The sequence below is a fragment of the Molossus molossus genome, unplaced genomic scaffold (assembly GCF_014108415.1).
Source record: "Molossus molossus isolate mMolMol1 unplaced genomic scaffold, mMolMol1.p scaffold_m16_p_4, whole genome shotgun sequence".
NCBI lineage: Eukaryota > Metazoa > Chordata > Mammalia > Chiroptera > Molossidae > Molossus > Molossus molossus.
In genome coordinates, this window is record NW_023425377.1 from 78,140,726 (window position 1) to 78,167,695 (window position 26,970).

The 26,970-nt window shown below is 48.8% G+C and overlaps 1 protein-coding gene and 1 pseudogene across 1 annotated transcript; one reads left to right on the forward strand and one right to left on the reverse strand.

Moving 5' to 3' along the window:
• The first annotated feature begins 8,735 nt into the window (after nt 1-8,735).
• TICAM1 (toll like receptor adaptor molecule 1) lies at nt 8,736-18,453 on the forward strand. Its single transcript, XM_036240324.1, has 2 exons — nt 8,736-8,774; nt 16,005-18,453. The coding sequence occupies exon 2, from the start codon at nt 16,146-16,148 to the stop codon at nt 18,204-18,206; it is 2,061 nt and encodes a 686-aa protein (XP_036096217.1). The 5' UTR covers nt 8,736-8,774; nt 16,005-16,145; the 3' UTR covers nt 18,207-18,453.
• LOC118615403 lies at nt 12,338-13,125 on the reverse strand (annotated as a pseudogene).
• Nucleotides 18,454-26,970: the final 8,517 nt, after the last annotated feature.

A 26,970-nucleotide genomic window follows, 5' to 3' on the forward strand; every position in this document is an offset into this window, starting at 1 on the left:
TGCAGCTAAATACAGGCGTCTGTGTGTGTGTGTGTGTTTGTTTCCAGCAGCTGGGCAATGCCGGCATCTCCATGTGGCCACTTCCGCCCCATTTTTGCTTTGCTCAGAAGGGTGGGACAGGTGGACTTGCTACTGAACTTGAAGTTTGACACTCAGTGTCTCAGACAGCCCATGCTGGTTGGCAGTGATGTGCTCACCATCCTTGCTTGGCCTTGAGGCATCGAATTTGGTCCTGGATGTTGCCAAAAAGGGCCGGGTGCGGGGGCCTCTCATCCCTACCCTGGCATGCCGGAGTCTTGCCCTGTGTCATGTCATGTCATAGGTACGTGGCAGAAGCAAAAGGGCTGCTGCTTTTCTTGTAGTGGAACTTCCTAGGTGTGTGGGGGACCAGTGTGGCAGGCTGACTCCCCAAAATGTCCACATTCGAATCCCCAGCACCTTCCATGGCAAAGGGGCTTTGCAGATGGGATTCACCTAAGGATCTGGAGGTGAGAGGTGATCTTGGATGATCCAGGTGGGCCCTAAACGTTGTCACAAGGGTCCTTATGTAAGAGGGAGGTTGGAGGGTCAGAGTTGGAGGTGTGAGGACAGAAGCAGAGATGGGAAGATCTCTGCTGTGTACCTCGATGATGAGTGCAGCCACGAGCCAGGGATTCAGGCGCCTTTAGAAGCTGGAAAAGGTAAGAAGCCAGTTCTTCCCTGAAGTTTCCAGAAGGAAACAGCCCTGCCAACACCTTGATTTTTACCCCAGAAGACTCATTTCAGACGTCTGACCTCCAGAACTGACAAATGAAGCATTGTGATTTTTTCTGCCTCTCAGTTTGTGGTCATTGGTTACAGCAGCTGCAGGGAATTCACACCACGTGCGAGGAATTCAAATCGCCACCGAATAGAACTCAGCTTGTCCACTTGTGTCACTGGCCGCTCCCATTGCTAAGCTGACCTTTACTTACAACACCGAAGCCGGAGCCTCTCATTCCTACTGTGGCCCAGGCCGTTCCACTACTGCACACACAAACCCCTTTCATAGCCTCAACCTTGCAGGGTAGGTGTCCCCACTTTACAGATGACAAAACGGAAGCACCCAGCCAGGGAACACGGTTGCCTCCTCTCAGCCACATCCACAATGCCACGGATCTGTGCTCGCTCTGTTTGCTGCGTGGTCCTGAGGGCCAGGCATTCTGTGCTCCTTGGTGCTGGCTGGATGACGCTGGACTCCAGCTCAGTGATGGGACATAGGTCTGCCAGCCAGGTCCCTGGTGTGGGACCCTCAGTGGGGGCCTTTGCCTCTCTATCCCTCAGTGTCATCATCTGAGATCCAGCTTCAGCGTAGTTCTGGTGCCAAGGTTGTGCATTTAAAGAGCCTGGTGCTTAGGGTATCTCAGGGTCTGTCCCCCTAGGCACAGTGCACATTTGAGGCTGGGTCATTCTCTGGGGGGGCCATCCAGGGCATGGTGAAGGGGGTGTTGAGCAGCATCCCTGGTCCCCACTCACTGGATACCAGGAGACGCCCTCAGTCATGATGACCACAGCTGTCCTCAGACATTGCCTAATCACCCCTGGGTGAGAACCACTGAGTTAGCTGGCTTCATCCCAAACACTTATTTTCCTGCCTTTTGCTTAAGTTAGTTAACTTAGATTCCCCAAAGTGGGCTGTTAATCTGGCAGGAAGCAAATCTCTCTTTAGACTAATGATACTAATCTGGGATTGGGCAAACCGCAAGTCAGATGCTGTTCTGAGCACTTGGTGGATGTCAGCCTCACCCTCATCTCAACCCTCTGGGGTAGTTGCTACTAATCTTCCCATTTCATAGATGGGGGAACTGAGGCAGATAGGAAACCAATAATTTGCTCAAAATCTCCTGGTCATTAAGTGGTGGACCTGGGTCTCAGACCAAGGTGGCTGGCCCTGGAGCCCACAAGGGCTTGGCAACTCGGGGTTCTTATCTTTCTTCATGTACTCTGACCCCCTGGCTGACTGGCTTCCCCTCTGCCCATCATTGTTCCCTCCCTTCTGAAAAACAGGATGTAGTAATTAGCTATTGCCATGTAACAAGTTAACACAAACATAGTAGCTTTCAACACATTTCCCCGCATATTTCATAGTCAGTTGTAATGTAATTAGAGGATTGTCTGTCCATCACAGGCAGCATCCAATCTGCTATATATATATATTTTTTTAAATATGTTTTTATTGATTTTAGAGGAAGAGGGAGGGAGAGAAACATTGTGAAAGAGAAACATTAATCGGTTGCCTCCTGAGCAGGGATTGAACCCACAACTGGGGCATGTGCCCTGACCAGGGATCAACCAACTGAGCCACACTGGCCAGGGCCAGTCTGCTCTTTTGTGTTCATTCCTGTTCTGACACATGAGCAATTGCAGGCTTTTCATTTTTCTTATTTTTTTTCATTTCAGAGAGAGGGAGGGAGAGAAATATTGATTTGTTCCATCTATTTATGCATTCATTCGTTGCTTCTTGTGCATGCCCTGACTGGAGATCAAATCCACAACCTTAGCATATTGGGATGATGCTCTAACCAGCTGAGCTACTCGGCCAGGGCCTTCAGGTTTTACTTAATAAAAAGAATACTGTTGGTGGCCCTGGGGAAATCCCCTCTATCTTAAAAGGTGGGATGGGAAGAGGAAGGATATTCTCTTTTGCAAAGTCCGTGGCCCGCAAATTTTTAGTATCCCATCCTTGGTAGGAAAAGCTTGCCAGCCTGTGCTTGAGACCACTGTACTGTACTTTGTTACATTGTACTGCTTAGACTTAAATATTCCTCCCAGTGTTTAAAAGCTGCAGTGTGTTTTGCGACAGTAACTGTAGACATCGTCATGCCACACTTAAGGCTAACGGTGTGGCACACTCCAGCAGTGGCTCGCTGGTGATGTTGGCAGACGGACAGCAAATGCTTGGTGCTGGAACGATGGGATGAAGCAGCATGATGTCTGTCCCCAACTGAGGCATGGAAGGGAGAGGGAGACTTTGGCTCATCCCTGCCCCAGGCCCACTAGAGAGCTGAAATGACCTTCTGTACTTTCTCATTAGCAAGGGCAGGGCAATGTTGCTTTCTCCTGAGGGCTCTGGGTCTGATGGGCAAGGATTTACAGAGCCTTATTTTAAAAACAACCTGAGACACCTCCCCTATGTTCTAGCAGCCCCATTCCTGTGTTTGTACCCAAACTTTGTGCAGGTGTCCACACAAAGATGTGCCCCCAAATGTTCATAGCAGCTTTGTTCACAACAGCCTCCAACTGGAACATAACCCATGTGCACCCAGAAGAGAACAGATAAGCAAATTGGATTCACTGGTGGAATATTATGCAGCAAGGAATAAGGATACATTTTCGATATTTGTAACCACATGGATGAAACTCACAAGCATGATACTGAGTGAAAGAAGCCAGACACAAAAGAATACATATTCTGGTTCCATTTCTCTCTCTCTTCCTCCCTTCTTCCCTCCCTCCCTCCCTTCCTTTCTTCTTTCCTTCCTTCCTTCCTCTCTCCCTCCCCCCTCCCTTCCTCTCTTCTCTTCTCTTCTCTTCTCTTCTCTTCTCTTCTCTTCTCTTCTCTTCTCTTCTCTTCTCTTCTCTTCTCTTCTCTTCTCTTCTCTTCTCTTCTCTTCTCTTCCCTTCTCTTCCCTTCTCCTCTCTTCTCCTCTCTTCTCCTCTCTTCTCCTCTCTTCTCCTCTCTTCTCCTCTCTTCTTTCTTCCTCACCAGAGGATATTTTTCTGTTTGTCTTCAGATAGAGTAGGAGGGAGAGAGAGAGAGAGAGAACAGGAGAGAGAGAAACATAGACATGAGAGGGACACATCGACTGGTTGCCTCCCGCACAACCCTGACCAGGGCCAGGGATGAACTGCAACCAAGGTACGTGCCCTTGGCTGGAATCAAACCTGAGACTCATTGGTCCACAGGCCGACACTCTACCACTGAGCCAAAGGGGCCAGGGCTGGTTCCATTTCAATGAAGTTTCAAGACAGTGAAACTAAACTATGATGAGTGAAATTCACACAGTAATTGCACCATGGCTAATGAAGAAGGAAGGGGCTGATAGGGAATTTCTTGCCGCTGAAATGACCTACATCTTGATCTGGGTGTTGGTTAGAGGGTATATATATATATATACAGGAGATATATATATATATATATATATATATATATATATATATATATATATATAAAATCTCGAAAGTCCACTGACCTGGTCATTTAAAATTTATATACCATAGAACCTATGAATGATACTTCCAACACAAATTTAGAAAGTGAAAGTAACATTCCGCGGTGGATGGAGGAAATGAGCCCTTTCGTTCATTCTCAGTGAGACTGCAAACAGGGAGTGCTGATTTGGAGAACAATAAGTAGTATTTAGTAAGAGCGAGAATGTATCTTCGCCACGTCAGAGAAGTCCCAGAAGTTCCCCTTCTCTGCAGCTACCCCACAGTAACTCTGTTGACAGCATGTTACAAGGGAGGGAGACTGAGGCACAATTCAGAGGGCTAGCCCCTGGCCCCACCTCACAGATAGTGTCAGAGTTTGAACTCAGCACTCAGATTCCCCACCACCACCTGGCACTGTTCATAACCACCATCTTGTAAGGCATCAATGCCTGTTAGGGAATAGTGAAAGTAACCAACATGTCCAATGACAGGGGACTCAATAAATTGTGAGACCATAACACACTTAAAAAGAACAAGGTTGGCCCAGCTGATGTGGCTCAGTGGTTGAGCGTCGACTCATGCAGCAAGAGGTCGCTGGTTCAGTTCCCAGTCAGGGTACATGCCCAGGTTGTGGGCCAAATCTCCAGTGAGGGGCATGCAGGAGGCAGCCAGTCGATGTTCTCTCTCATCAATGTTTCTATCTCCTTTCTCCCTCTCTCTCTAAAATCAATAAAGAAAAACAAGGTTGGACTACATGTAGTGGAGTAGAAAAATGTTAGAGATGTCAACGGAACAAAGCTAAATATTAATGCTGGCTATGTCCGGAATCAGTGAAATACAGCCCCTGTCCAGCTTGCCACATGATTTTTGTAAATAAAGTTTTATTGGCACAGAGCCACGCTCATTTATTGACACAGTATCTGTAGCTGCTACAAGGGCAGTGTCAGGTAGTTGTAACATAGACGGTCTGGCCAGTAATGCTGACAATAATTTCTAACTGGTGCTGACTTCTGGCAGATATGAATTGTAAAGACAAACCAGACTGAGGAACATAAAATATCACACTCATGAGCCACAGCCAGGCAGCTCAGTTGGTTACAGCAGCCTCCCAATATACCAAGGTTGGGGTATGATTCCCCCAGTCAGGGCACATACAAGAAGCAACCAATGAATGCCTAAGTAAGTGGAACAACAAATCAATGTTTCTCTCCCCTCCTCTCACTAGAAATCAATAAAATTTTACAAATCATTAAGCCTGGCTGGTGTGGCTCAGTGGTTGAGCGTTGACCCATGCATCAAGAGGTCACCGGTTTTGCCCTGGCTGGTTTGGCTCAGTGGTCAGAGCATTGGCCTGCGGTCCCGAGAGACCTGGGTTCGGTTCCCGCTAAGGGCACGTACCTCAGTTGCAGTTTGACCCCAGCCCTGGTTGGAGTCGTGTGGGTGGCAACCAGTCAATGTGTCTCTCTCACATTGATGTTTTTTTCTCTCTCTCTCTCCCTCCCCTCTCCTTCCCACTCTATCTGAAGATAAATGCAAAAATGTCCTCGGGTGAGGATTAAAAAATAATAATAATAAGAGGTCACCGGTTTGATTCCCGGTCAGGGTACATGCCCAGGTTGTGGGCCTGATTCCTAGTGGGGGGCAGGCAGGAGGCAGCCAATCGATGTTCTCTCTAATAATGTTTCTATCTCTCTCTCCCAAAAAAATAAATAAATAAAAATTGTTAAATATTCATTATTAAAAATAAAGATCACATTCATGGATATGTATATATGTATGTAAAACTGAAGAAATGGGCACCCAAGTGGAGGTTCCCCTTCCTGGTACAGGAAAGAAAAATTGGATGGGAACCTGGATCTCACCTGGAATGCGGTCTTTCTTTCACTGAAGCAGAGAGGTGAGTAACCTGTCTGCATCTGCTCAGATTTATCCATCTGGAGCACAGGGTTTCCACTGGAAGACGGCATGCTCCAGCCCTGTTACTTCCTCTGAGCCTCAGCATTCTAACCTATGAAATGGGCACATTCAAGCCTACGGAAAGATTAAGATATGGATCAGATGTATTTGGCTTGGGTACAGATGCCAAAAATTGGTGATGGTGGGCCAGGGGGGAGAGAGGCATGGGAAGATGGGTTTAATGCGCTCTTCCCTTCCAACTCTAGAAGCCCCTAAATCTGGCATACCTTTCTTCCTGAGGTATCCCCAAAGCTTGCCCATGCCTAGCACACAGTAGATAAAACTCTCTCACCAGAGTCAGGCACTAAATAAGGGCCCCCTAGCAGATTTGCATCCGTATAACTTCCATTTGCAGCATCCTCCCCCCCAACCTTTAGGTGAACTTTGTCCTGAGATCCATGGGCCTCTTGGGGAACCTGATAATGGAGTTCAGGGTGTCGATGAATTGCTGGGGCGAAAAAATGCACATCTTTATTTTCACTGACTAATCGATATCTGTCATTTCCTTAATTATGAACGAAGGCAACAGCAGGACTTGTGAGTTTGTCCCTAATTGAAAACCACCGGTATTTTCATATCAGATTGCATTGCTGCAGCTGGCTCAAAATACAGCTGACACTCATCTCCACTACAAAGTCACTGCAGTTACTGGATCTTGTTAGTGAATATAAAAGTGTACATAAAGATGTCTCCCTAAGTGCTCTTTGTTTCAGTATAGCTCTATTTCAAAAGTATTTTTTAAGTGATTGTCTTACAAGTTTTTTTTTTAAGTTTTAAAAATTGCAGTTAAATATACTTAATATAAAACTTACCATCTTACCCTTTTTTAAGTGCACAGCTCAGTGGCATTAAGTACATTCACACTGTTGTACAACCATCCCCACCATCCATCTCCAGAACTTTCTCATCTTCCCAAACTGAAACTTTTACCCATTAAACATTAACACTCCCCTCTCCCCAGCCCCTGGCTAGCACTGTCTTTCTGTCTTTATGAACCTGACTCCTCTAGGGACCTCATATGAGTGGAATCATACAGTATTTGTCCTTCTGTGTCTGACTTATATCACTAAGCGTAATGTCCTCAAGTTTTATTCATGTTATAGCAGATGTCAGAACTTCCTTTTTGAGGCTGAACAATACATAGCCCATTGAATTGCTATACCACATTTTGTTTATTCATTCATCTGATGATGGGTTGCTAATTAAAAAACTATTTTAATAAATGCATTTCAACATAAATGTCCTTGAAACCTCTTGTATTTTGTGAAATCTACAAATGGTATTTTGAGAAGGGGCTCCTCCATTCTCCAGGCAGACAAAGGACCTACACAAAGGTATTTATAATTTTAATAAATGAATGAATAAATAAGTAAATAAGTAAATAAATAAAAATTAAATTTTACAACTGCATTAGTATAAACACGAATATAACCCAAGCTGGAATTCTATTCCTTGTTTTCTGATTTTATTTTATTATTATTTTTAAACATTTATTTTATTTTTTTAAGTCCTCCCTCGAGGATACTTTTTTATTTATCTTCAGATAGCGTGGAAAGGAGGGAGGGAGAGACATCTATGTCAATTGGTTGCCTCCCGCCAACCGGACCAGGTCCAGCCCAAATCTAAACCGAGGTCTGAGCCCTTAACCAGAATCGAACCGCCACTCTTTGGTCCGCCAGCCGGAGCTCCTTCCCCTGCGCCAGACTGGCCAGGGCTATTTTCCGATTTTAAAAGAAATAAAATATTTTTGTTGCCCCTAAATATGGTCGTCCTGAGTACGGCATCCTACCTATGCCGCATGGATCTGTCCCCTCTGGGTCCAGGACACCGGACAGGTTAGGACCCCTGCAAATTCTAAACCGTCGTGTTTGCAGCTTCAGCTATGCCATCTCCTTCCCCTCCTCCCACCACAGGGGTTTCCTCAAACCCCTCGGCCAGCCAGGATTCCTGTTCCTAATTTTGAGGCGCCCCACCCACCACCCACCATTTTCCCAGCCCCTGTTTTATTTCCTGGACAGTACTGATCAAGTACTGATCATGAACTGAGATGATCTCTTTTTTTTTTTATCCTCACCTGAGCTTTTTTTTTTTTCCATTTTTTTGTTCAGATAAAGTGGGAGGGAGGGAGAGAGAGAGAGACATCGACGTGAAAGGGACACATCGAGTGGCTGCCACCCGCACGACCAACCAGGGCCGGGGACAAACTGCAACCGAGGTACGTGCCCTTAGCGGAACCGAACCAGAGTCTCTCCGCTCTGACCGCTGAGCCAAGCCGGCCAGGGCGAGATGCTCTCATTGTGGTTCTTGTCCCACGAGCCTGCCTCGTCCCCGAGCGGCGGCCCCTCTGCTCCGGCCTGGCTCCCAGAGCTGCGGCAGGAAGTGCCCGACTGCAGCCTCGGGCGGCACCGAACGGAGGAGGGTGGCGCTGTGGGGCGTCTTGGGGACTTTCCGCGTCCGACAGGACCGGCGTGACCTCACCCCTTTTCCACCCCCGCCTACGGCGGCGGAAGGGGTGGGCAGAGGCCCCGAAGGAAGACGGGTCTGTGCGCCCGCCGCGCCGGGTTCTCCGCCTGCACCGCCGCCAGCGGTCGTGCCGCAGACCCGGCCCCGAGGACGCGAGCGGTGCCGCCGGCCGCCTCGAAGCCCGGGTAAGGGGGGAGGGGCCGCGGGCCCGCTGGGGAGGGGCGTGGCGCTGTCGGGGCGCCTGCTGGTAGCTGGGCGCCCGCGGCCCCTCGCCGGGGTTCGAGGCCGGCTGCCCCGCCCGCAGAGCTTCTGGCGTCGGAGCGCTGCGTTTTCAGTGCCCCTTTCAAGGCTGCAGCTCCGCTCCTGGTCACTCAGGTCCTCCCCAATCCCCCATTCTTCCCTCACCCCGAATTCCTTTCCAGTCCCTCAGATCTCTTCCTAGCCTCCCAGGTCTTCCCCAGCTCCCCATTTCTCCCCCATGTTTCTGATTGCTTCCCGAATCTCAGAGCTTTCTCTGGCCCAGCCCCTATACCTCCTGCCCCAGGAACGCTGCCCCTGCTGCCCCCACCGCCCCTCTTCTCAGCCCCTTCCGAGCCCTGAATCCTCACCTGTCACAGGGACCCCCAGACCCCCTCCCCGGGTAGGTCCCTTATCCTCCCTGGGCCAGCTGAGATCAGGAATATCTAGCCTCCCACATCTCTTTTCGTAGGGCGTACGGGGTTGGTACCAGGAGCTGCTGCAAGTCTGCCCAGTACTGGCGCTGGCACCAGTGAGAGCCCACGTTGCCCCAGACAGACACATCTGTCTTCCCTCTCACTGTGGCTAAGGCAGGGGATTGGGTGAGGGGGTACCACAGCGTGACCCAGGCGGGCTGGAGGTCTGGGATATGGATTCCAGAGTTGGGGGGTGGGGCACGCTGGGAAACTGCCTGGGCCTCTGTTTTCTCCTCTCATTAAGGGGCATTCATTAAATCTCCAACAAACTTTATGAAGTAGCTGCTTTTTTTTTTTTTAATTTTTGTTTCTTTATTGACTATAGAGAGAGAGGATGGGAGAGGGAGAAAGAGATAGAAACATCGATGAGAGAGAACATCGATTGGCCGCCTCCTGCATGCCCCCCACTGGGGATTTGGCCCACAACCTGGGCATGTGCCCTGACTGGGAATCGAACTGGGGACCTCTTGGTGCATCAGTGGATGCTCAGTCACTGAGCCACACTGGCCGGGCGGAAGTACCTGCTTTTTGCCAGGAGACAATGTTCAGTATGCTGGGCACACAGTAGGGACCAAGTAGTACCCTCATGGAACCCACAGTCAAGACAATAAGCAAAAACTGTGAAAGGTCACAGCAGTGTGTGCCAAATGCAGAGGGTGACTACCGGCAGCTTCCCCACTGGCCTGGAATGAGGATTCCTCAGCCAGGCATGGGAAGGGGCCTGCACATAGTAGGTGCTCAGTAAACACTTATTGAATAACTGCCCCTTCCGTTTCCAATACATCTTTCAGAGGCAGTCTGGCTATGTTTTACTTTCCAGGTCTTGTAACATTTCTTAATTAGCCAAGAAGTGCATTGTGCCCTATTATGTACCAGTCCTGGTGGGAACAGATTAGACTCGTTGTTGATTGTCCTCCACACTAGAAAGTCAGCTCTACTGTTTGGGTCTCTTATTTCTTTCTTCCAACAAGCATTTCAACACGTCAAGCCATTTACATTTTTGAAGCAGCCAGGCAGCCACATGACCTCTTCAGTCATTGCCCCCTGAGCCTCTGCTCCCTGAGACTGACAACCCCCATGCTCTCTCTGCCCTGCTGCTGACCTTCCTGGACACACCAGCCAGTGAACCATATGACATCTGCTTAAAACGATTTTTTTCATTTTTATTTTATTTATTTTTTCTTTTTAAACTTTATTGTTGAATGTATTACAGATGTCCCTCCCTTTTTCCCCCCATTGACCTCCTCCTCCCTACACCCTCCCCCCTCCTGCCTTCCTCACACTATTGTCTATGGACATTGGTTATGCATATATGCAATGAGTTCTTTGGTTTATCTCTTCCCATCCCCACTCCCTCCTTCCTTTTGAGGTTAGGTTTATCAGTCTCATAACCAATTTGTACTCCTTAATTCCTTCACCTTTTTCACTCATCCCCCTAACCCCCTTCCATCTGGCAATCAACAAAAAGTTTTCTGTATCTATGAGTGTTTCTGTTCTGCTTGCTCATTTTGTTTGTAGAGTCATTTGCAGATATATATGTATTTATTGCCATTTTATTTTTCATATATTTGTTGTTGTTATTCTTCAAGAAGACCGGTCAACATTTCATATAATACTGGTTTGGTGGTGATGAACTCCTTTAGCTTTTTCTTGTCTGGGAAACTGTTTATATGTCCATCCATTCTAAATGATAGCTTTGCAGCCCAGTTGGTGTGGCTCAGTGGTTGAGCATCCAGTCAGGGCACATACCCAGGTTGTGGGCCAAATCCCCAGTGGGGGGCATCCAGGAGGTGGCCAGTTGATGTTCTCTCTTATTGATGTTTCTGTCTCTCCCTTCCTCTCTCTCTAAAATTAATAAACTAAAAATATTTTTTAAAAAATAAAATAAAATGGTAGCTTTGCAGGACAGAGTAATGTTGGGTGTAGGTCGTTGCTTTTCATCACTTTGAATATCTCTTGCCACACCTTTCTGGCCTGCAAAGTTTTTTTGAATAATTGGTTTACAATTTTATGAGAGCTCCTTTGTAGGTAACTAACTGCTTTCTCTTGCTCCTTTTAAGATTCTCTCTTTGTCTTTAACTTTGGCAGTTTGATGATGATGTGTCTTGGTGTGGACCTCTCTGGGTTCATCTTGTTTGGGATTCTCTGTGCTTCCTGGACTTGTATGTCTGTTTTCTTCACCAAGTTAGGGACGTTTTGTCATTTTTTCAAATAGGTTTTCAATTTCTTGCTCTCTTCTTCTGGCACCCCCATGATGTGAATGTTGGTATGCTTGAAGTTGTCCCAGAGGCTCCTTACACTGTCCTCATTTTTTTTTTTTAATTCTTTGTTCTGATTGGGTGTTTTTTGCTTCCTTCTAATCCAAATCGATGGTTTGCTTCTTGGCTTCTACTATTGATTCCCTGCAAATGATTTTTTTTTTAAATAGGCTTTATTTTTTAAAGAAATTTTACATTTGCAGAAAAGTTAAGATAGTGCATGGTTGCCACATACCTGGCACCAGTTGCACCAACTACTAACATACTTCATTGGTACGGTGTATTTGTTACATTTAATAAACCAATATCAATACATTATCATTAACTAAAATCTATATCTGCATTTCAATAACAATTATATAAACAATCAAAAGAAAACTTATTTTGCTAGAAACCTACAAACTCAAATGTACGTAGAAAGCACATCAGAGTAACTGCCGATGCAGCCATGAGACAGGAAGTAAGACATGCGACTAAAAGGGAATCGATGAATAAATGAAATAAGAGCTTTCAGGAGCTGAAGGCTGTTACAAACTGAAAGTACAATGAACTAACCCTGAGGTATATAAAAAGGGAAGAGACTGAAGTGAGAATGACCTAAGGGTAAGGGACTGTCATACTTATTTAGCTGTTAACCCCCAGAGGAAAAGAACAAAATTTAGGTTATGAGGTACTAGCACCTTAGTGAGCATGCCAATTCCCCCCATTTTCTTCCTCCAACCCTGCTGTATTATCTCTAATGAAGCATAAAGATTCTTCTAATCATGTCACGTCGGCTCATTTCACCAGCTGTTTGGCCGCCAGTCTCTTGTCTGTCTCTTCAGCAGTGGTGAGACAGATACCCTTTGCCACAGGGAAGGGAAATCCATGGTTTGTTGCCTTTGCTGATAACAAAAATGTTGGAGAGCCGGGTGGCAAAGCTGTTGCCATTACCATTTTTCACATGAACTATGTCAGAAGAACCAGGGTGTTTCTCTCTGTTGGTGATCATGCCAATTCTTCCCAGGTTAGCACCCCCGGTCACCATGCACAGGTTACCAGTGTCAAACTTGTTGAAATCAATAATTTTGCCAGTCTCCAAATCAATCTGAATGGTGTTCACCTTGATGAGGGGATTGAGGTAGCGGATGGTGCGAGCATCGTGGGTCACCAGATAAGGGATTCCCTTTGTGCCCACAAAGATCTTCCTTACTTTGCACAGCTTGTACTTGGCCTCCTCAGGTATAATACGATGAACAGCAAAGCAACCCTTGGTGTCATAGATCAGACGGAAATTCTCTCCAGTCTTGTCAATGCTGATGACATCCATAAACCCAGCAGGGTAGGTGACATCGGTGCGGACCTTGCCATCGATCTTAATGAAGCGTTGCATGCAGATTTCTTGACTTTATCGCCTGTGAGGGCATACTTCAGTCTGTTCCTTAGGAAAATGCTGAGAGGGAGACATTCTCTCAGCTTGTGGGGACCGGTAGATGGCCGAGGAGCAAACACACCAGTCAGTTTATCCAGCATCCAATGCTTTGAGCTGCTACACGCTTCAGATGCTTCTTGAGACCACGAGCCATGGCTTAGGTAGGCACGGAAAGAGGACCGTCTTGCTAATGAAAACGAAATGAAGTTGATGAGAGGAAGGTAGTCACCCGCCACATTCCTGTCTTGGCTTCCAAAGTGATGGTGTCTGACGTCCTCTGACCCTCTGTAAAGTATTTTTTTTTTTTTATCCTCACTCAAGGACATTTTTCCATTTTTTGTTCAGATAGAGCGGGAGGGAGAGAGGGGAAGAGAGAGAGAGAAACATCGATGTGAAAGGGACACATCGAGTGGCTGCCACCCACACAACCAACCAGGGCCGGGGACAAACTGCAACCGAGGTATACGCCCTTTGCGGGAACCGAACCCGGGTCTCTCTATACCGCAGGCCGACGCTCCAATCGCTAAGCCAAACCGGCCAGGGCTGTAAAGTATTCTTTATTTCAGTTAGTGCATCCTTCATTTTTGACTGGTCCTTTTTTATGCTCTTGAAGTCCTCACTAAATTCCTTGACATTCTCACTAAGTTTCTTGAGCATCCTTATAACCAGTATTTTGAACTCTGCATCTGTTAGATTGCTTATCTCCATTTTGTTTAGTTCTTTTCCTGGAGTTTTGTTCTGTTCTTCCATTTGGGACATGTTTCTTTGTCTCCTCATTTTGGCTGCCTCCCTGTGTTTGTTTCTATGTATTAGGTACAGTTGTTGTGTCTCCCAGACTTCATAGGGTGGCCTATTGTAGTAGGTGTTGTGTAGGGTCGAGTGACACAGCCTCTCTGGTCACCCCAGCTGGGCCCTCGGGGTGCACCCCTCATGTGGATTGTACACCCTTCTGCTGTAATTGAGTCTTGATTGCTGTTGGCACATCAATGGGTGGGTTTTACTCAGGCTGATCAGCTACAAGGACTGGCTGTGCCCACTGACCACTGACCTCTGACTACCTTGGAGGATCAACTGTGCAGGGTCCACCACACAGAGCAAGACTTACTTCAGCAGGGCTCTGGTACCCACTGAGTCCACCCCTTGAGTGTGTCACTTGTGGAGGTGGTTGGGTGATGGTGCTTCAATGTGGTCTGAAGCTGTCCACTGGGTGTGCTGGCTCTGGGGCAAGGTCAGCCACTGCCCGTGTTCTACCCAGGGCCACCAGGCATAACCTACAAAGTGATCTGCAGGTGGCTACTTCTTTTGCTGGGCTTGGAGGTGCCCAGGCAAAGCCAAGCTGTGAACCAAGGCTGACTGCTTCTAGTGCCAGGCCTGGGACCGGTTAGCGAGAGTTATGGGGCTCGCAGAGACCAGATGCTGTTTGAGAGATTTTAGGAAAATATGAAGCCGGATCCAAGACAGGCCAATCCTATGGTAAAGCAACTGGCAACAGCTTGGGTGGGCCTGAAAGTGGGGTGGGGCAGGGCCTCAGGGAATGGCCAGGGCGGGGCAAACAGTGTGAGCCAGGTTGCTGGCATCCCAGATATGGTGGCTATATGGTGGCTGGCTGCCCGCCCGGAGGGGGAAGGGCTCTCCAAAGGAACCCTGGCCTCTGCCAGCATGGCTCTCTGGGAGAAAGCTGCCTCCAGTGCTCGCCCTGATGCCAAATAACTCAGCTCTTCCTGGTATGACTCTGGTGCCTTTCAAGCTGCCTTCCCCACGCTGGAGCAGGTTGAATAAGTCTGTGTGGTTCCTTTAAAAGTATTTGCCTGGGACTCTAGCAGCTACAGCCTTCCTTGGCCTCAGTTCCCGCTGATTTTTCCAGCCAGAAGTTATGGGGACTTCTCTTCCTGGCACTGGAACCTGAGCTGGGGGGACCCCTTGCTCCTCAGGGAGGACTTTCATAGCTGAGGAGTCTTCCTGATTTTATCCGCCACATGTGGGTGTGGGACCGGCCCTTCCCGCGTCCGCCCCTCCTACCAGTCTCCATGTGGCTTCCTTAATTTTGTATTTTTAGGACTTCCATTCAGCTCAATTTTAGGCGGTTCTGAATGATGGTTGTTCTGTAGTTTAGTTGTAATTTGGATGTGATTGTGGAAGTCCCAATGTTAGGGAGAGAAAATAGGCTCAGAGAGAAGGCCTTTCCAAGGGCATATAACAAATACATTAGGGAGGGTATCCCAAACTCTATAATTTAAGTCATCAAGTGCTCAAAGCATGTCATATTTAGACGTGGAAAAAACACAGCCCTAGGTCCATTCCAGGGGTCCATCTGGTTTATGCTGCCATCTTGACCGGAAGTCTCTTAAAAATCCTGAATCCTAGGCTAAGGTCCCTCAACATCAGCACTTAGCAACAATTGGGGCCACATCATTCTCTGTGGAGGGCCGCACTGGGCATCCCTGACCTCCACCCACTTGATGCCAGGGGAACCTTTCCCCACAGTCATGACAACCAGAAGTGACCCCGGACACAGTGTCCCTTGGGGGAGAGAGTTGTTCCCAGCTGAGAAGCACTGCTCTAGGCTGTAGATACTCATCGTGCATCCTAGAGAGGAACATGCTGTAGGCCTCAGCCCCGCTGAGGAACATGCAGATACAGTGTTCTTGGACCCCTGGAATGGACCTAAGACAGAACCACTCACCTACCTGCCCCTAGACGCCCGATATTTAGAAACTGTGAGATCATACTTGTTTATTGATTTTAAGCCACAAAGTTTTGGGGTGATTTGTTACACAGCTACATATAGCTAACTGATATAAGCAGCATTGTCAATATGGTGCACTAACCATTACCACGTGCCAGCTCTATGCCTACCAGTGCTGCCAAGCCATATGGAGGCGATGTCCTCTTTTCTCTATTTCTCAAAAAATGCCACACTGATTCCCACTTCAGGCTCCTTGCAGGCGCTGTTTCCTCTGCTTGGAGCACCTGGGCTGCTTCCCAGGGCTCCCCCCTTGCTGATGGTAACCACGTGTTTCCTACTTCCCGTAGGTCTGTCTGCTGCTGTAGTTCCCTTGGGTCTGGTACGGGGAGCGGGCAGGGACGCCCGGCGTGCAGGAAGGCAGGTGGTGTGGAACATGCCTCCACCAGCCAGCACTTCTCCTGCCATCAGAGGCCACACCCATCTTGCCCATGGCCTGCACAGGCCCGTCGCTCTCCAATGCCTTTAACATTCTAGGCACAGCAGGCCAGGACAAGCTCCTGTATCTTAAGCACAAGCTGAAGACCCTGCGCCCAGTCTGGCCGGGGGTGGACCTCCTGCACGCCATGGTGCTCCTGACACTGGGCCAGGAGACCGAGGCCAGGATCTCCCTGGAGGCCCTGAAGGCAGATGCGGTGGCCCGGCTTGTGGCCCACCAGTGGGCTGGCATGGACAGCAGTGCCGAAGCCATGGAGGAGCCACCAGACTTACCCTGGGCCGTTGCCCGGGTGTATCACCTGCTTGCCGAGGAGAAGCTGTGCCTGGCCCCAATGCGGGATGTGGCCTACCGGGCAGCCCTCCACGCTTTCAGCTCCAGGGATGACCCCCAACTCGGGGAGCTCCAAGAGGAGGCCCGGGACCGATGTGGATGGGACATCATTGGGGACCTTGGAGACTTTCAGCCCCTCCACTCTGCTCTGGGCTGCCTCCCGCCATCCTCAGCATCACCCTCCGTGACCCGTAGCCAACCTCAGCCCATCGAGGACCCCTTGGGCTGGAGCAAAGGATGCTCCCTGAGATCCACTGGCAGCCCAGCCTCCCTAGCCAGCAACTTGGAAATTAGCCAGTCGCCCACGCTGGCCCTCCTCAGCCAGCACCGCAGCCCCCGTGGGCCCAGCAGGCTGTGTGATGAGCCGCCGGTGCCTGAGCCTGTCCCTGCAGGCTTCCAGGAACCAGAGGAGATGAGCTGGCCTGCATCGGAAGAGATTGCTGACGCCCTGTTGCCACCAAGTAGCCCAGCCCCCAGGCTTCCTGAGGTGGCCTTAGATGCTGGCCTGTCCAACCCTTCTGAAGCTCCAAACACCAGCACCCACTACCCGGTGGAATGTACAGAAGTGTCACCAGCCCCCAAATCTCTCGCCTCACCCTCTAGAAACACCTGCCCTGTCAAGGACCAGATGCCACTACAAGTTCCTGTGGAAGATACCACTTCCCCGACAGCCCAGCCGTGCCCACCAACACCCTCAGCCCCAAAGACGTCGCCTCCCTATCCTTCTCTATCGACTCCTTGTTCAGCTCACCCGGCCTCTGTGAACCCGTGTCCTCCTTCTCCTGAGTTAGAGCAAGAATTTTATAACTTTGTGGTCTTGCACGCCAAGGCGGATGAGCACATTGCCCTGCGTGTCCGGGAGAGGTTGGAGGCCTTGGGTGTGCCTGACGGGGCCACCTTCTGCGAGGATTTCCAGGTGCCCGGGCGCAGCAAGCTGCGCTGCCTGCAGGATGCCATAGACCATTCGGCCTTCACCATCCTGCTACTCACTGCCAACTTCGACTGCTGCCTGAGCCTGCACCAGGTGAGCCAGTCGCTGATGTGCAGCCTCACGAGGCAAGGATGGCAAGACTGCGTGGTCCCTTTCCTGCCCCTGGAGAGCTCCCTGTCCCAGCTCAGTCCCGAGACGGCCAAACTGCTCACCAGCCTGGTATGGCTGGATGAGCACTCCCAGATCTTTGACAGAAAGGTAACCAACACCTTCAAGCCTCATAGGCTACGGGCTTGCAAAGCCAACTGGAAGAAGGAACAGGATGCCCGGGCCCTGCGGGAGCAGCGCCAACACCTTGAGGGTGAGCGGCAGCAGGCAGTGGCATTCAATGCCGCATACTCAGCCTACCTCCAGACCTACTTGTCCTATCAGAAGCAGATGGAGCAGCTCCAGGTGGCTTTTGGGAACCACATGACATCATTTGGGACTCAGTTGCCCTCTGGGACTCAGGTGCCCTATGGGGGCCAGGGGCCCCTGGGAGCCCAGCCACCCTTTCCTACCTTGCCCAGCCATCAGCCACCAACCCTGCCTCCATGGCTGGCTGGCACCCCCAGCCCAACCTTCCCACAGCCTCCGGTCTTCCCATCAGGCTCAACTGTGCCCCCTCAGAGCCCGGGACCACAGCCCCTCATCATCCACCATGCGCAGATGGTGCAGCTGGGGCTCAACAACCACATGTGGAACCAAAGAGGGACCCAGGCGCCTGAGGACAATACACAGGAAACGGAATAACCAAATGACAAACCTGATGACCTTGACTTCAGACCTCCTTTGGGCTGGACCTTGGAGGTCCCCCATCTTCAAGGAGTACAGTGGAGGATGAGGTCATCTGCTATTTTCAGGATATTACTGGGGACACCTTTATGTGTCAGGAAATCATGCAAAATGGTCCCCGATGACTTTCTGGCTTTGGAGGAAGCCAGAATTGGACGTGTTCATAGATTCTGGATGGTGGTGGTAGGAAATGGGCTGGGAGCTATTGGCACAGTGTCTTAATTATAATAAATATTTATTGAATGCTTCTCTAGTACTGTTCTCCTCTGGGAGACCTCTGCTAGGTGATAAGATAAAAACATACCTACTGTACCCAAAAAAGGGAAACTGAAGAGAGAAATTCTCTCCCCATGAATGGCATGAACCGGAAGTGTCTTGTATGTGCTCAATTAATTGACCAGAACTAGTCACTGGGCTCCTCTCCAGCAGGAAGGGTGACTGGGAAATGCAGTCTTTTTTTTTTTTTTTTTTATCCTCACCCAAGGACTTTTTTCCATTTTTTGTTCAGATAGAGTGGGAGGGGGAGAGAGAGAGAGAAAAACATCTATGTGAAAGGGACACATCGACTGGCTGCCTCTGGCACGACCCAACCAGGGTCGGGGACAAACTGCAACCAAGGTACGTGCCCTTAGCGTGAACCGAACCCAGGTCTCTCTGGACCGCAGGCCGACGCTCTAACCGCTGAACCATACTGGCCAGGGCGGGAAATGCAGTCTTTTGATGGGCTGTGTGCTTTGCTAAAACTCCATCTAATACTAGAGGAAGTGAAAAGATATTAGGGAATATTTAGCAGTTTTTGCTGCAGCTCTTGGGAGGTTATGGGTCTGCCTCGATGCCCTCACCAAGGCTGGGCTCAGATCCCACCATGTGATTTTGGGCAAGTGTCTTCACCTCTCTAAGCCACTACTTTCCCAGAAGTGGGTTTATGATTCCTGTGTTTCAAGGTCATCAGTAAATCGTTCCATAACTCTGAAACACCAGGGACAGTGTAAGGGCTTATTAACTGTACATAACAGGGAGGGGATTCATATTTTCTTGAGAAGAATAGAATTAAGGTTTGTTGAGCACTCACCACTTAACGATTCTGGAGGCTTTAAATATCTAAACATATTTTAATCTCACAAAATGAGCTCCAGGTAGAAGCTTCTATGGTTGGGCCCATTGTACTGATGGAGAAAACTGAGGCCCAAAGAAGTGAACTCCGGTGCCAAAAGTCATAGATTGGAACTGGGGGGATTACAATGGGAGAAGTCAAACTTCCAAGGGAGGAAATGATTGGAGGGCCCTGGAAGGGTGAATTTGGGCGGGCTGAGCCAAATAGCTGAAGACCTCCACCCAATTGTCTGATTTGCACGTTTACTTTGCATGCTCTTTCCTCTAGTGCCTGCCCTCCAAGGGCAGGCCTGGTGTGAGTCATCCAGGCTGTTTCGAAACTTGCTTTTAGTGGCTGACTCAGATTTTGCAGCCTGCCAGTCATGATGAAGTGAAACCTGGGGGAGGAAAGCCTAAAATTAGATTCCGGGGTCGGGTACGGAAGAATGGGGTTTTGGAGTTGGAAGGTTTTGGAGGCAAGAGCCAGCGGCAAATAACTGGACAGTGGCAGTAAATATTTGCTCATCTGATCAATGTTTATTGAGCACCTGCCAGGATTTTCCCAGGCAGTGGGGTTCAGTAGGGGTGGGTGTGATTGTCCCTTGCTTTCTTTTTAGTTGGAAGTGGAGGAGAGGGGAGCAGTGAATGAATCATCAAATAAGGAAGCAAGATAGCAGGGTGAGGTGATAGGAGTATCTCAGGAGAGACCTTTGGCCCAGGTGCCAGAGAGGGCCTCTCTGAGGAAGTGGTGTTGTAGCCAAGATCTGGAGGAAGAGAAGGAGCTGGCCATGGAAGAATTGGGTGGTGTGGCATGATCTGGGCAGAGGAAACAGCCAGTGCAAAGGTCCTGGGGTAAGGCCATGTTTGGCCTGTTTAAGGAACAACTAGGAGGTAAAAGGTCTGAGCCGGCGGGAGATCACATCCACAATGCAAGGCCAGTGTAGAGTCAAGTGGTTTTATTGCATACGCCTGGGTACAGGCGGACTGAGTCACAAATTTTGAGCTCAGCATTGGAATCTCTTTGTTCTCTGGGTTTTACAGTTGCAAACTACAGAAACTAAAAAAAACTACATAAAAAAACCCCACATTCTCTTGACACCGCTTAATTGGTGCCAGGGAGCTGACACGAGCTGTCTCAGAGGTAAGGAGTCTGCTCCAACAGAGGTCAGGGCCATCATTAATCTCCTTTTTTATGATCCCTCCAAGTTTCCCAAGGCCATCATTAAGCCCTTATCCTTATGGTTCCTATGGGTGTCAGTCCCAGGGTTTTTAAAAAACTGCTAGGGTGTTTAAGTGCAAAAATAATTGTCAGAATGGAGTTTAATTTTGTTAAAACATTATTAACCCTTTCAGGAGGCCCATGTGGCTGAAAGGGAGTGAGGGAGAGAAGAGGTGAGGGCTGGGAGAGGGAGGTTGTGTAGGGCCTTGTGGGCCACATGGAGGACCTGGGTTACCCCCACCCCTGGAGAGCTGTGGGCTGAGAAGGGCCTGGACCTGATTCAGATGCTCACCAGCGGCCTCTGGTGGCTCTGTGGGAAGGACAGACAGAACCAGGGTGGGAGCTAGGGGACTAGGGCAGATGGGCTCATTTCATCCTCCCAACAGCCCCAGGAACTGAAGACTATCATTGTCTCCAGTTTATAGATGAGGAAAATGAGGACTAGAGAGGTAAAGGTACTTATACAAGGTCACACAGCACATAAATAACCTAGAGGGGCAGGAGAAAGAACCGAGGGTCTCTACTGAATTCTAGCCCATAGACTGGGCAGCCTGTTAATTGTCTTGATTTTTAAATTATTTGAAATATTCTTGTTAATTTTATTATTTATTAATTCGTGGTTTCTCCACCACACCTTTCCCACCCTGAGAGGGCTGGGGACGGATCTGTCTTGGTCACTGGTATTTTCAGAAGCGAGCACAAACTGTGGCACATATTAAGTATATGGTAGTTGAGTCATTTAAAAAAAAATTTTTTTGTGTGTATTGATTTTAGAGAGAGAGGAAGGGGGAGGGAGAGAAAGATAGAAACATCGATGAGAGAGAATATCAATTAGCCAACTCCTGCATGCCCCCCACTGGGGATTTGGCCCACAACCTGGGCATGTGTCCTGACTGGGAATCAAAACGGTGACCTCTTGATGCAGGGGTCAATGTTCAACCACAGCCACACCAGCTGAACTATTTGAGTTGTTTTGATAGACAGTTATTGAGCACCTGCTGTGTGAGCCTGTGGGGACTCTGGGACACAGAACTGTTACCTGCAGTGAGTGAGGAGAATGTCGATTCATCTATCCACTTATCCAACCAACATTTATTGAAGTCCTACTGTATTCAGGCCCTGTGGACACAGTGATGAATGAGTGGTCACCCCCCCTGGAGGTGACCCAGAACAATCCGGTTCTGTCCTTCAGTGTGCATGGCCCAATGCCAGAGACAGAAACTGTTATGGGGTTAATAGTGCTGTGATGGGGAAGTGTAGGGGACTGCTGGAGCCCAAAGGGGACCCTTGGCCAGCATGGGGGGGATTGAGAAGCTTCTGGAAGGAGTAAGCAAGCTGAGACCTCAGGAATGAGCCATGAGTCAGGAAAAGTGTTTCTGGAGGTGGGCAGAGCATGGCAAAAGCCTGCGGGGAAGACCATGTAGGATAGGGCAACTCCATGCTGGAGGACAACAGTTTCCCAGAGTTGGGGGCTCAGCTATAATTCTTGCTGCATTAGCGCTCCCTAGTGGCCACCACCAGCTCTGCGGTCAGCCAGCCCCAGGTGCCCCCATGGGCCTGGGTGTTTCTTGGGGAAGTCCCATGTCCCCTCTAGGCCAAACAGCTTTAAGGAAAATAGGGAAATTTTCCCTTTAAAAACTGAAACGGCTGGCCAGTTTGGCTCAGCGGTTGAGCGTCGGCCTACGGACCAGAGAGTCTTGGGTTCGGTTCCCGCTAGGGGCACATACCACCAAAAAAAAAAAAAAAAATAGAAGGCAACTAAAAACTGAAATTGGCCCTGGCCGGTTTTGCTCAATGGTTAGAGCGTCGGCCCACGGACCAGAGAGTCCCAGGTTTGATTTCCGCTAAGGGCACATACCTCAGTTGCAGTTTGTCCCTGGCTCCAGTTGGGGTCGTGTGGGTGGCAACCAGTCGATGTGCCTCTCTCACATAGATGTTTTTCTCTCTCTCTCCTCTCCAAAAAAACAAACAAAAAACAATGAAATGGCCCAGCTTGTGTGGCTCAGTGGATTGAGAGTTGTCCTATGCACTGAGAGGTTACCAGTCCCGGACAGAGCACGTAGTAGAGATGTTCCATCCCTACTGTGGGGCATGCAGGAGGCAGCCAATCAATGTTTCTCTCTCATCAATGTTTCTATCTCTCTCCCCCTCTCCTTTCTTCTCTCTCTCAAAAAAAATCAATAATAATATATATATTTTTAAACTGTGAAATGTGCCCAGCCGGGGTGGCTCAGGGGTTGAGCATCAACCTATGCACAAGGAATACATTCCCATGTCTCAAAATTTAAAAGGCACCAGAGAGGAATCCGGGTAAAGTTGCCCTCTCTTCCCTATCCCTAGCCACCCAGTTCTCCATTCCAGAGACCCTATTGGTTTTTATTCAATCCCTGCCCCCCACAGTGTGTTCTCCCTTCAGCAGCCAGAGGATGCCTCTGAGCACCCATCAGGTCCTTTCTCCTCTCTTTCCACAGCCCTCCAGGGCTCCCAACTATGTCCCTCGGGATAAAAGCCCAAGCCTTCCCAGAGGTCCATAAGGCCCTGCAGGACCTGCCCCCTCCCCTCCCTGCCTTCACCACCTGTCTCTCACCCTCGCTCACTCTTCAGCCACACAGGTCTCCTTAACATACAAGGCCCATCCTCCAAAACAGAAGGTTGATCCTTCCCTAGAGCCTTTGCACAGGCTGTTCCCTCTGCTTGGAATGTCCTTCCACCAGAAACCTCCATAGCTCCCTCCGCATCTCCTCCAGATCTTTGCTCAAATGCCACCCTCTCAGTGGGGCTTCTCTGAGCACCCCATGTAAGATTTACTTACAATTACACCCTCTAGATGCCCCTGACTGCTCTATTTTTTCATAACACTTAGCACTTTAAAAAAAATGTTTTTTCTTTTTCTTTTTCTTTTTTTTTTTAGAGAGGAAGGGTGAGGGAGAGAGAGAGAGAGAGAGAAACATCGATGAGAGAGAACATTGATTGGCCACCTCCTGCATGTCCCCCACTGGGGATCAGGCCCACAACCTGGGCATGTCCCCTGACCAGGAATTGAACTGGCGACCTCTTGGTGCATGGGTTGACGCTCAACCACTGAGCCACATCAGCCAGGCAACACTTAGCACTTTTAGACACAATAGGTGCTTATTCATTGCCCATGTTGTCGTCCACCTTGTCCATGAGGAAGTGAATTTTGTTTGTTGACTTCACTGCTGGATCCCAGTGCCTGGCACACAGCAGACACTCAATAAATGAATTTGAATTACTGCTTCAGTCTGTTTTTAATCTTTAAAACAGATTCTTGATTGCATGTTCCCTTCCTGGTAGGCAGTTCATTCATTGTTATCCATTAATTCATTCATTCATTAAATAGTACTGAACACCTATTGTATGCCAAAGATGGTTTCAGATTCAGAGGACACAGTGTTAACTAAAGCAGACTCTGTTCTTGTCCTCATAGGGCTCAGACACAAGACTAGGTGGTTACAACTTGGGTAGTCCTGGGTGCTATGGGGCACACAGAGGTTGCTGGGGGGCTGTCAGGGGGGGGGTTCCTGGAGGGGGCAGTCCAGGAAGGAAAGGTTACTCCAGGCAGAAGTTACAGCCCAGGCAAAGGCCCTGTGCTGTGAGGGAGCTTGGCGCCTCTGAGGGACAGAGAGGAGCCAGTGTGGTTGACCTGGGTATAGGGCCCGCCTCCCCTGGTGGGAAGAACAACATGCTTCCTTTGTGGGGACCCGGGTGCTGTGATGAGCACTCAGCGCCATCAGGTGGCGCTGACAGTCTGTTTCCAGCCTCTCCCCCTGCCTGGGACTCGGGTAGGAGAATCCTCCCAAGAGAACCCTGAGGGGCAGGGACTCCCAGAGAGTACCCTCTCTCCCAGCTTACAGGCTTCTTAACACAGCAGCTATAAATCTCTCCATTAACTGGGTCTTTTGAAATCGTTCAGTCTAATGCTGTTGGGGACCGAGGCCAGAGAGGGCAGACACATGCCTTAAGTCACAGAATAGGTCCTACCCCTACCCAGCCTACACATACTTTCTCCCAGCCCTGAGTGCCTCTGGGTGGAGATCTTTTATTTTTAACTGGTCAGTGAACACGGCCTTATTATAGCCCTGGAAGGCGCACAGGTTTCCAATTTCCAAGTGAAGTTAAAAAAATTATTTTCTTCCCAAGTAAAGGAGCTGCCGGAGACTCCTCAGGGGCATTTGGCTCAATCTCCTCGCATCCCCAAGGCTCCCTGGGGTCCCTCAGATCCTCACCAGGCTCTATGCCCATCCCCACGCTGTAAACCCCATCTCCTTCCCTCCTAGCACCAGGCTAGGGGTGGGGTGGGGTGTCCGATGCCATCCCTTGCTGGGTCTCAGACTCCCCTTCTGTCATATGGAGCTGTCATGTTTCTCCTGTTGATCCCCAAACTCTGCTTTCCTGTTTATTGTCCTTATGATCTTTGCCAGCCATCTGCCCTCTTTTTTTTTCTTTATTGACTTTAGAGAGAGAGGAAGGGAGAGGGAGAGGCAGAAACATCGATGAGAGAGAACGTCGATTGGCCACCTCCTGCATGTCCCCCACTGGGGATCAGGCCCACAACCTGGGCATGTGCTCTGACCGGGAATCAAACTGGCGACCTCTTGGTGCATGGGTCGACGCTCAACCACTGAGCCACACCGGCCGGGCTGTCTGCCCTCTTATTAATTTTTTTTTCTGTTCTTTGAATCATTTGATCATTTTCTTTAAGCGGTTTTTACAATTAACCACCCCCCTTGGAATTAGATATTTATGATGTTATACAACGTTGGAACTATACTAAAAGCCACTGAATTGTGTACTTTACAATGGTAAATTTTATCTCAGTAAAAAATACAAACTCGTCTTTATTTTTAAAGTTGGGTCATTTGCAGTATTAACATCTGGGAACTCAAATGTTGGATGGAGCCAGCTATGCTTTGTTCCTTAAGATACATTCAAATAAATACATAGTATTTAAACATTTTAAAACTTCATCCATGTATTAATGTACAAATGGGCATGCAGACAGCAGGTGCTCAATAACTATGAGAGCTCACTGAGCACTTATTATGTGCCAGGACATTTTCATGGGAAAACTCACTTAATCCTTCATACAACACCAGGAGGCTACCATTACCCCATTTTATAGATGAGGAGACTGAGGTGCAGGGAGGAGAAATGATAGTCCCAAGGTCATGTGGCCTGTGTCTTAACCACTACCCCACACTGCCCAGTGAGCATGCCCATTCTCTGAAAGAGGAAACAACTAAATCAGAGAAATGATGGCAAGTTGATGGCCTGGGGGCCAAATCTGGACCTCTGCCCTCACCATGTGTTTAATTCAATTTAAACTTTAAAAAAAAAAAAGCCCTGGCTGAGTAGCTCAGTTGGTTAGAGCATTGTCCTGACACCACAAGGTTGTGAGTTTGATCCCTGGTCAGAGCACATAAAGAAGCAACCAATGAATGCATAAATAAATAGAACAACAAACTGATGTTTCTCTCTCCCTCTCTCTAAAAATAAATTTAAAAAAATTTAAAGCAGCTTTGGTTTCTATTAAAATCTTACTTAAAAAAGGAGGCTGGGCCCTGGCCGGTTTGGTTCAGCAGTTAGAGCGTCGGCCTGTGGTCCAGAGAGACCCCGGTTCGGTTCCCACTAAGGGCACGTACCTCGGTTGCAGTTTGTCCCCAGCCCTGGTTGGATCATGCGAGTGGCTGCCACTCGATGTGTCCCTTTCACATCGATGTTTCTCTCTCTCTCTCCCTCCCACTCTATCTGAACAAAAAATGGAAAAATGTCCTTGGGTGAGGATAAAAGAAAAAAAAAAGGACTTAAAAAAAGGAGGCTGGATTTGGCTGGAATTTGCAGGCTCCTGTCGTAGATCATTGATCTCCATTTTTACTCTCTTCTAAATACTTAAAACTATGCATTTCTCTCTAGCACTGCATTCACACAATTCATATGTTGTGTTTTATTCTCAGTTCAAAACAGTTTCCAGTTTTCTTTGTGATTTCTTCTTTGACTGAAGCTGGGTCCCAGCTGCCCACCCACCTGTGTTACCTGCTAGCCCCAAGTGACATCTGAGTTTGAGGTCTAGAAGTCAATGCTAAGCCACTTCAGCAACTCAAAGGCATACCTTCTCTAGGACTGAGAGCCATCTGTTAGTCAACAAATACTGACTGAGTGCTCACTGTATGCCAAGCATTTTTCTGGGTACTGGGTATACAGTGGTGAACAAGGCAGCTACGTGGGGCTCCCATGAGCCCCTAGAGCCACCTCAGGTCCAGAACTTGTCTCCATTTCTCCCCAGCCCATTAAACAGCCCCACCATCCATCTACCTACTGGCTCTGGCTCAAAACCTAGGAGTACATTTTAAACTCCTCTCAATTCCCATTCTCCAAACTAGATCATCAACG